The 10,000-nt window shown below is 41.7% G+C and overlaps 2 protein-coding genes across 5 annotated transcripts in view; one reads left to right on the forward strand and one right to left on the reverse strand.

The window, feature by feature from the left end:
* rhbdl2 (rhomboid, veinlet-like 2 (Drosophila)) overlaps positions 1–2,080 on the forward strand; it is a 5,891-nt gene extending 3,811 nt beyond the window's left edge. For all 4 annotated transcript variants that reach the window (XM_046877150.1, XM_046877149.1, XM_046877147.1 and 1 more), the window contains 3 exons: positions 1,272–1,332; positions 1,485–1,546; positions 1,676–2,080. In XM_046877150.1, coding sequence (XP_046733106.1) covers positions 1,272–1,332; positions 1,485–1,546; positions 1,676–1,858 — 306 coding nt within the window. In that variant the 3' untranslated portion in view covers positions 1,859–2,080. The remainder of the gene's footprint in view (positions 1–1,271; positions 1,333–1,484; positions 1,547–1,675) is intronic.
* A 5,247-nt stretch (positions 2,081–7,327) lies between these two features.
* The window catches only part of LOC124403417, a 10,135-nt gene continuing 7,462 nt past the window's right edge, over positions 7,328–10,000 (reverse strand). The window contains exons 2-5 of the mRNA XM_046877137.1: positions 9,737–9,920; positions 9,020–9,228; positions 8,676–8,874; positions 7,328–7,725 (exon numbers count right to left, since the gene is read on the reverse strand). Coding sequence (XP_046733093.1) covers positions 7,328–7,725; positions 8,676–8,874; positions 9,020–9,228; positions 9,737–9,920 — 990 coding nt within the window. The remainder of the gene's footprint in view (positions 7,726–8,675; positions 8,875–9,019; positions 9,229–9,736; positions 9,921–10,000) is intronic.

Below are 10,000 nucleotides of genomic sequence, written 5' to 3' on the forward strand. Positions count from 1 at the left end.
CCTACTGTGTTCCCCAGAGGTCCATAATAGAGAACCTCTTTTTATTAAGGTACATTATTGGTTTTAATAATAAACTGGGAGTCCAGTCTTTAGACCAGGAGAAAGCATTCGATCATCTACCGCATGGATTTCTCTTTAACCTGCTGAAACACTTTGGCTTTGGGGAGGGTTTTATCTCCTACATACAGCTGCTGAACTCAGATGTGTATGTTATGGTGAAAGCAGGAGGAGGCTTAAGAGCCCCAACACCTGTGACGAGGCACACGGCAAGTCTGCCCACTTTCTGGACACCTGTACATTCGAGTCATTTTAAAGTGGAGCTTTCAGCCCACGCAGACGATGTCACGGTTTCTATCACAGGGAAAGATGAAGTCACAATTTTAACTAAATCCATTGAACTCAAAAAAGCTTCTTCTGCCAAAGTCAACTGGGCAAAAGCGAGGGGTTTATTGTTGGCAACTGGCAACACGAGCAGTTCCACAGCTCGCAGGTGAGCTAAACTGGAGAAAAGATGAATTTTGGGAGTGTTTTTAGGGAATGAACAATTTCAAAAGAAGAACTGGGAGGGGCTGCTCGAGAAGGTGTCGGCCGGAGAAGGTGTCGGCACCATTGTCCAAATGGAAATCGCGATTACAGCATTTGTCCTACAGAGGAAGAGTTCTGCTAGTAAACAATCTGGCTGCTTTAACATTTTGGCACAGAAGCTTCTGTACAGCAAAGACTTGGTGTAGAAGAAGACTGCAAACGGTATTCTGAGGCGAGCAGGTAACCTCAACCTTCACAAACACCTGTTTCTAATGGAACTCCTGGAGATGAACCTCTCTGAACTTACCTCTTTTCACAAATCCATGCTACACACCTGGAAGAAGGTGAGAGATGAAGACACACCAGAACGATGGGCTTCAACCTGATGATCTGAACCAGATAGGCGTCCTCAGTGAGTATACGCACGGCATCGTAAAGCTCGGGCATCTGCTGAGTGAGGGAGGCTGGAAATCAGCCGAAGAACTGAAAGAGGTGACTGGACTGAGATCCTTACGTCTGGTCACAAAACTGAAGGGAGAACTGTACAGCTCTAGCAGGCAGTCACAGGACCTGCATCAGAGAGGACCACAGACCCACACAGGACATGGAGGAGGACACCGAGTTCCCAGGATCTATTTATTTTATTTTTGTATTTTTCACCTCCTTTTTTTTTTTTTTTTTTTTACTGAAATGTTTACACATGGAAAATAGTCTCTCTGTCTCTGTCTCTCTGTCTCTCTCTGTAGAACTTTAGAGAGATGATTCCTCTGCTCGGAGTTTTCCGTATCAGCGTCATCATCATTATTGGTCAGTGACGTTTTGTTTTACAGCCACAAACATGATCATGTGACCTGAATAATAATCATGTGTGTGATTAGTTTCACACTGTTCTAGAGAAATAATCAGTTCAGTTTATTTCATTGTGTGTGTGTGTGTGTGTGTGTGTGTGTGTTGTGTAGTGGGCACAGACGTGGGCTTCGCGCTGTACAGACGCTTCCTGAGTGGCGCTGCAGGATTAAAGGTGAGATTTGACTATGAACTTTTCTTTATTATCTCATTTAAATCCAATGTATTTTACTGTGTGTGTGTGTGTGTGTGTGTGTGTGTGTGTTCGTTTTCTCCCTCTGTGTGCATGTGTTTCTTGTCTCAGGTATCATTTGTAGCTCACATCGGTGGAGGGATCGCAGGAATGACCATTGGCTACGTTTTCTTCAGTAACTACAACCAGAAACTCTTGCGAGATCCTCGTTTCTGGGTCTGCATCGTGGGCTACATCATATTCCTGCTGTTCGCCATCATCTTCAACATCTTCCTGTCTCCTGCTCCTCGTTGAGAAACGAGTCGAGACGCAGGAGCAGCACCGTGTTGAGTCTTAATCTCATCCTGCTGTTTACATCACCCACGTGTTTAACACTGAGCAATCACACACTCACGTTTAGGACACGTCCTGACCTCCACGTTCCAGCCTCATGTCTCCATTTCACACATACAAAATGAAGAGTTTCAGTTTTAAATGTTGTTTTTAGTTCCAATAAATTCTTCATGTTACACAGCAGGATGGAGACTTTTACCTACTGCACCTCCTCCTTCTCTCTACAGGTTCAAGTTTAACTGTTACGCTTGTGTGTGTGCGTGTGAATTTGTGCTGTTACGCTTTATTTTTTTATATTTTCAGGGTTTTTAATAAATCAGGGTTTTTTGCTGTTTCTGGTTTATTTGATTTGTGTGTATTGTTAGTAAAGTGTGCACTGTCTCGTACACGAGACGTTACCGTGGAAACATAAACCTGCACTACTGTTAATGCTGCTGTTCTGGAGTAATCACGGCCCCTAATCCCTGTTAGGCCACACCCCTTTCCTGATTTCTGTCTTACCCGCATTTGTGCTTTAACTCAGTGGTCCCCAAACTTTTCTGCCCCACGGACCGGTTTAAAGTGGGATAATATTTTCACAGACTGGTCTTTAAGGTGTGAAGGATAAATACAACAAAATAAAATAATACAACCATAAAAACTGGTATTTTCTAAATCTAATAATAATCGTGAATCCACTGTGGTGGTGTTTGTTCTTTTTTCTCTCTTAGGGGTTTGAGTTTAGCGGTAATGTATTATGTGTTAGCGGCTGAAGCTCCTTTAAGAAGGTAGTGGATGGAGGTATGACATGTGACCGGAGCTCCTTTAAGAAGGTAGTGGATGGAGGTAAGACACGTGACCGAGGCATCATGACCTGCATCAAGAGTGATTCATAGACAGATGTGGAGGAGAAAATTCAGGAATTTTCCACAATAAAACATCGTTCAGAATCCGATAATAAATAAAACAGAAATAACGTAAGTTATGTATTCTTTCTGTGCAGCCCCCCCGGTACCAACTGACTCACAGACTGGTTAGAGGAGTTAGGGGATTTAGAGGTTAGGGGGTATACGGTTAAGGGGATTTAGAGGTTAGGGGGTATAGGGTTTAGAGGTTAGGGGGTATAGGGTTAAGGGCATTTAGAGGTTAGGGGTATAGGGTTAAGAGGTTTAGATGTTAGGGGTATAGGGTTTAGAGAATTTAGAGGTTAGGGGTATAGGGTGAAGGGATTTAGGGGTTAGGGGTATAGGGTTAAGGGGTTTAGAGATTAGGGGTATAGGGTTTAGAGGATTTAGAGGTTAGGGGTATAGGGTTAAGGGGTTTAGAGGTTAGGGGTATAGGGTTAAGGGGTTTAGAGGTTAGAGGTATAGGGTTAAGGGATTTAGAGGTATAGGGTTTAGAGGATTTAGAGGTTAGGGGTATAGGGTTAAGGGATTTAGAGGTTAGGGGTATAGGGTTTAGAGAATTTAGAGGTTAGGGGTATAGGGTTAAGAGTTTAGAGGTTAGGGGTATAGGGTTAAGGCGTTTAGAGGTTAGAGGGTATAGGGTTTAGAAATTTAGAGGTTAGGGGTATAGGGTTAAGGGGTTTAGAGGTTAGGGGTATAGGGTTTAGAGGATTTAGAGGTTAGGGGTATAGGGTTAGGGGTTTAGAGGTTAGGGGTATAGGGTTTAGAGGATTTAGAGGTTAGGGGTATAGGGTTAAGGGATTTAGAGGGTATAGGGTTTAGAGGATTTAGAGGTTAGGGGTATAGGGTTAAGGGATTTAGAGGTTAGGGGTATAGGGTTTAGAGAATTTAGAGGTTAGGGGTATAGGGTTAAGGGATTTAGGGGTTAGGGGTATAGGGTTAAGGCGTTTAGAGGTTAGAGGTATAGGGTTTAGAGAATTTAGAGGTTAGGGGTATAGGGTTAAGGGGTTTAGAGGTTAGGGGTATAGGGTTTAGAGGATTTAGAGGTTAGGGGTATAGGGTTAAGGGGTTTAGAGGTTAGGGGTATAGGGTTTAGAGAATTTAGAGGTTAGGGGTATAGAGTTAAGGGGTTTAGAGGTTAGGGGTATAGGGTTAAGGGGTTTAGAGATTAGGGGTATAGGGTTTAGAGGATTTAGAGGTTAGGGGTATAGGGTTAAGGGGTTTAGAGGTTAGGGGTATAGGGTTAAGGGGTTTAGAGGTTAGAGGTATAGGGTTAAGGGATTTAGAGGTATAGGGTTTAGAGGATTTAGAGGTTAGGGGTATAGGGTTAAGGGATTTAGAGGTTAGGGGTATAGGGTTTAGAGAATTTAGAGGTTAGGGGTATAGGGTTAAGATTTAGAGGTTAGGGGTATAGGGTTAAGGCGTTTAGAGGTTAGAGGTATAGGGTTTAGAATTTAGAGGTTAGGGGTATAGGGTTAAGGGGTTTAGAGGTTAGGGGTATAGGGTTTAGAGGATTTAGAGGTTAGGGGTATAGGGTTAGGGGTTTAGAGGTTAGGGGTATAGGGTTTAGAGGATTTAGAGGTTAGGGGTATAGGGTTAAGGGATTTAGAGGTATAGGGTTTAGAGGATTTAGAGGTTAGGAGTATAGGGTTAAGGGATTTAGAGGTTAGGGGTATAGGGTTTAGAGAATTTAGAGTTAGGGGTATAGGGTTAAAGTTTAGGGGTTAGGGGTATAGGGTTAAGGCGTTTAGAGGTTAGAGGTATAGGGTTTAGAATTTAGAGGTTAGGGGTATAGGGTTAAGGGGTTTAGAGGTTAGGGGTATAGGGTTTAGAGGATTTAGAGTTAGGGGTATAGGGTTAAGGGGTTTAGAGGTTAGGGGTATAGGGTTTAGAGAATTTAGAGGTTAGGGGTATAGAGTTAAGGGATTTAGAGGTTAGGGGTATAGGGTTTAGAATTTAGAGGTTAGGGGTATAGGGTTTAGAGGATTTAGAGGTTAGGAGTATAGGGTTAAGGGGTTTAGAGGTTAGGGGTATAGGGTTTAGAGGATTTAGAGGTTAGTATAGGGTTAAGGGGTTTAGAGGTTAGGTATAGGGTTTAGAGAATTTAGAGGTTAGGGGTATAGGGTTAAGGGGTTTAGAGGTTAGGGGTATAGGGTTTAGAGAATTTAGAGGTTAGGGGTATAGGGTTTAGAGGATTTAGAGGTTAGGAGTATAGGGTTAAGGGGTTTAGAGGTTAGGGGTATAGGGTTTAGAATTTAGAGGTTAGGGGTATAGAGTTAAGGATTTAGAGGTTAGGAGTATAGGGTTAAGGGGTTTAGAGGTTAGGGGTATAGGGTTATGGGGTTTAGAGGTTAGAGGTATAGGGTTAAGGGATTTAGAGGTTAGAGGTATAGGGTTAAGGGATTTAGAGGTATAGGGTTAGGGGTTTAGAGGTTAGTATAGGGTTAAGGGGTTTAGAGGTTAGGGGTATAGTGTTAAGGGGTTTAGAGGTTAGGGGTATAGGGTTAAGGGGTTTAGAGGTTGGGGGTATAGGGTTTAGAGGTTGGGGGTATAGGGTTAAGATTTAGAGGTTAGGGGTATAGGGTTATGGGGTTTAGAGGTTAGGGGTATAGGGTTAAGGGGTTTAGAGGTTAGGGGTATAGAGGTTAGGGGTTATAGGGTTTAAAGGATTCAGAGGTTAGCGGGTATAGAGTTAAGGGATTTAGAGGTTATAGGCTATAGGGTTAAGGGATTTAGAGGTTAGGGGTGTAGGGTTTAGAGGATTTAGAGGTTATAGAGGATAGGGTTAAGGGATTTAGAGGTTAGGGGTATAGGGTTAAGGGGTTTAGAGGTTAGGGGTATAGGGTTTAGAGGATTTAGAGGTTAGGAGTATAGGGTAAAGGGGTTTAGAGGTTAGTATAGGGTTTAGGATTTAGAGGTTAGGGGTATAGGGTTAGGGGTTTAGAGGTTAGAGGTTAGGGGTATAGGGTTTAGAGAATTTAGAGGTTAGGGGTATAGGGTTAAGGGGTTTAGAGGTTAGGGGTATAGGGTTTAGAGAATTTAGAGGTTAGGGGTATAGGGTTTAGAGGATTTAGAGGTTAGGAGTATAGGGTTAAGGGGTTTAGAGGTTAGGGGTTATAGGGTTTAGAGAATTTAGAGGTTAGGGGTATAGGGTTTAGAGGATTTAGAGGTTAGGAGTATAGGGTTAAGGGGTTTAGAGGTTAGGGGTATAGGGTTTAGAGAATTTAGAGGTTAGGGGTATAGGGTTTAGAGAATTTAGAGGTTAGGGGTATAGGGTTAAGGGATTTAGAGGTTAGAGGTATAGGGTTAAGGGGTTTAGAGGTTAGGAGTATAGGGTTAAGGATTTAGAGGTATAGGGTTAAGGGGTTTAGAGGTTAGGGGTATAGGGTTAAGGGGTTTAGAGGTTAGGGGTATAGGGTTTAGAGGTTGGGGTATAGGGTTAAGGGGATTTGGAGGTTAGGGGTATAGGGTTATGGGGTTTAGAGGTTAGGGGTATAGGGTTAAGGGGTTTAGAGGTTAGGGGTATAGAGGTTAGGGGTTATAGGGTTTAAAGGATTCAGAGGTTAGCGGGTATAGAGTTAAGGGATTTAGAGGTTATAGGCTATAGGGTTAAGGGATTTAGAGGTTAGGGGTGTAGGGTTTAGAGGATTTAGAGGTTATAGAGGATAGGGTTAAGGGATTTAGAGGTTAGGGGTATAGGGTTAAGGGGTTTAGAGGTTAGGGGTATAGGGTTTAGAGGATTTAGAGGTTAGGGGTATAGGGTAAAGGGGTTTAGAGGTTGGGGTATAGGGTTTAGAGGATTTAGAGGTTAGGGGGTATAGGGTAAAGGGGTTTAGAGGTTGGGGGTATAGGGTTTAGAGAATTTAGAGGTTAGGGGTATAGGGTTAAGGAAATTAGAGGTTATGGGGTATAGGGTTAAGGATTTAGAGGTTAGGGGTATAGGGGTAAGGGATTTAGAGGTTAGGGGTATAGGGTAAAGGGATTTAGAGGTTAGTGGGTATAGGGTTTAGAGGATTTAGAGGTTAGAGTATAGGGTAAAGGGGTTTAGAGGTTAGGGGTATAGGGGTAAGGGATTTAGAGGTTAGAGGTATAGGGTTAAGGGGTTTAGAGGTTAGGGGTATAGGGTTAAGGGATTTAGAGGTTAGGGGTGTAGGGTTTAGAGGATTTAGAGGTTAGGGGTATAGAGTTAAGATTTAGAGGTTATGGGGTATAGGGTTTAGAGAATTTAGAGGTTAGGAGTATAGGGTAAAGGGGTTTAGATGTTAGGGGTATAGGGGTAAGGGATTTAGAGGTTAGGGGTATAGGGTAAAGGGATTTAGAGGTTAGGGGTGTAGGGTTTAGAGGATTTAGAGGTTAGGGGTATAGAGTTAAGGGATTTAGAGGTTATGGGGTATAGGGTTAAGAGGTTAGAGGTATAGGGTTAAGATTTAGAGGTTAGAGGTATAGGGTTTAGAGGTTAGGGGGTATAAGGTTAAGGGGGTTTAGAGGTTAGGGGGTATAGGGTTAAGGGGATTTAGGGGTTCACAATCATCAAATAAGAGTTTCATCAAATCTTCCACATTCCTTTCTCTGTCCTGTAACAGAAAAGTACATTTATTATTATATTGTTTGAGAGATATAATATTAATGTAAACAAAATTAATAAATAATATGAAAATATCAGTGAACAAGTTAAAAGAATATTTCTTTCCTCCAAACCTCCGTAGAAAAGCTCGAGGGCAAAATGAATACAGTTGTAACGTAAAAGTTGATATTTTTGGCTTTGGCTCATCGCTTCATCAACTCTTGTTTGGAAAGATGCAGAGATTCCTGTCTTCTTCCTGTAAACTGCAAACTTGCTGTGTGAGGAGAAGCTTTTAATGTGCACTTTGCTCACAAGTCCTCGACAGGAAGTGGATAAGGAAGTCACTGCTGCGCTGAGCCCAAATGATCCTGGATAATTAGCTAGGAAAAGAAACACATTTGTAGTTGTACACAACCTGATGAGATGTGATTTGTGTAAATAAAGTTTTGTAAAAAGTAAAAAAATAAGAAAGTCTCTCTCTCTCTCTTTCTCCCTCTCTCCCTCTCTCTCTCTCTCTCTCTCTCTCTCTCTCTCTCTCTCTCTCTCTCTCTCTCTCTCTCTCTCGGTCGAGTTTAACATGCTCCTGAGGTTTCAGTGATCACTGTTCCTGCTCCTCTCCTCAGATCTTCTCACTTCGTCCTGGTCTGCCTCTGGATGATGTTCTCTTTGTTTGGAGGTGACTCTTTGCAGTTGGAGATGTTTCTCATTAACACTTCGGGTGGGTCCATTAAATTTGAGAGTAAAAACAGGAGCTTTGAGGATTTGGACTGTAGTTAATATCTACAGTCTGCTACACTGACTCAGGACTACAGTTTGCTCTGATCTCCATCACTGCACCTCAACATCGTTTATCTGTAATAAATGGACATTCGGTGGAACCCAGATGAGGATGAGGTTCCCTCTTGAGTCTGGTTCCTCTCAAGGTTTCTTCCTTCTGCATCTCAGGGAGTTTTTCCTTCACCACAGTCTCCACCGACTTGTTCATCAGAGACAAACTTACACTTATAAAGAACTTATTCATTTTTATCTCCACAGTATCTGTGTAAAGCTGCTCTGAGACAATGTTCATTATTAAAACTCAAAACTAATAAACACAATTTAATTGAATTAAATAAACAAACAACAGAATAATAGGATTTGAGTTCTTGTGTCCAGAGCTGGACGGTTTAAGGAAATAATACAAAATATTAGGCAGGTGTTTTGATGTTATGTGTGTGTGTGTGTGTGTGTGTGTGTGTGTGTGTGTGTGTGTGTGCGTGTATGTGTGTGTGCGTGTGTGTGTGTGTGTGTGTGTTGCACAAAAAAAAAAAAAACAGCTTTTTGAACTTACGTGTGAAGTGAATGATCTCCTGTCCACTTTCACAGCAGCACACTCCTGCATGGTAATATCCCGTACCACTGAACCCACATTTTACAATAAACAGGTCTCCTAGCTTTGCATTTCCGAATTTATCGGAGAACTTTTTGACAACTCTGAAGCTCCTTGGTTTTGTGCCGAGTCCGATCTTATTGCAGTCCTGAAAAGTCGGCTGAAAAATAAACTGCTGTTTAAAGAGCTGGAAGAGAAACTAAAGCGAGGTGCTGTGTTATAATCCTGACCTTCACTGACTCCTGTGATACTTCAGTAAAATCAGTCAGATTAAGAGATTTACATTATGTAAATAGAAATTTTACCTTCAGATCAACTTCAAGAAGATCCATGATGAACTCGATGCAGTTGTAAGTGCTCACATTGTATTCTGGGCCTCTGCTCATCGCTTCATTAACACTTTCTTTGAATGAATCAGTGATTCCATCATTCTTCCTATAAACTGCAAATTTCTTTCCTCTGGTGAATCCGTCCACATTCACTTTCCTGACCTCTGACCTGAAGCCAAACATCTCTAACAAAAAAATAGAATTAACACATAAAACATTATTTCATTATAATGATAAGGACTGCTGTGATGGAATAAATCTTTATCTGAAATGCTGCAGCCTAATACTTGTATCTGATTGGTCACTAGAAAATGAATGGTTTAAAGCACATTAAGAAGGTAAAAAAAAATGCCCCAAATGAACTTTAGATAACACACACCTGTGACCTGAAACCCATTCAAGGTGACTACATCATTAATCTGATGAGAGAATGTCATGAACGTAATGGAGAGTGTGTTAGAGAAGTGAAGAAAAGTGCAGGCAGGGTGGAGTGGGTGCAAAAACTGAAGAACAGCAGATTCCTTTGACCTCCAAAACATGTGATGGCTGAAATCTGATTGGATAAAAACTCTAACGTAAACAAACTCTCCTGAAAGAAGCACAACTGAAAGAAAAGCTATGAAATGTAAAAAGACTTCACTATTGGGATTAGGTTATTTTATCACTTTTATGAAGTTATTTAGAAGAAATTACTTTTCAGCTGAATGATGTTTGTGTCTTCTGCACAGTAAACTCCAGCATTGAGGACCTTTTCATGTTGTACGATGAAGACATCTCCGTTTTCCACACTTCCACTGAATTCCTCTGTGTAGCTTTTCACAACTCGGAAGACCTTTTGTTCCGAAATCAGTCTTAACTTCATCTCATGTGATTTTGCCTAAAAACAAACATGAACGTCATCAAATAAAGATCAGCAACAGGAGTCATACAACTCAGTGAGGGAGAGAGAGAGAGAGA

The sequence above is a fragment of the Silurus meridionalis genome, chromosome 20 (assembly GCF_014805685.1).
Source record: "Silurus meridionalis isolate SWU-2019-XX chromosome 20, ASM1480568v1, whole genome shotgun sequence".
Taxonomy (NCBI): Eukaryota; Metazoa; Chordata; class Actinopteri; order Siluriformes; family Siluridae; genus Silurus; species Silurus meridionalis.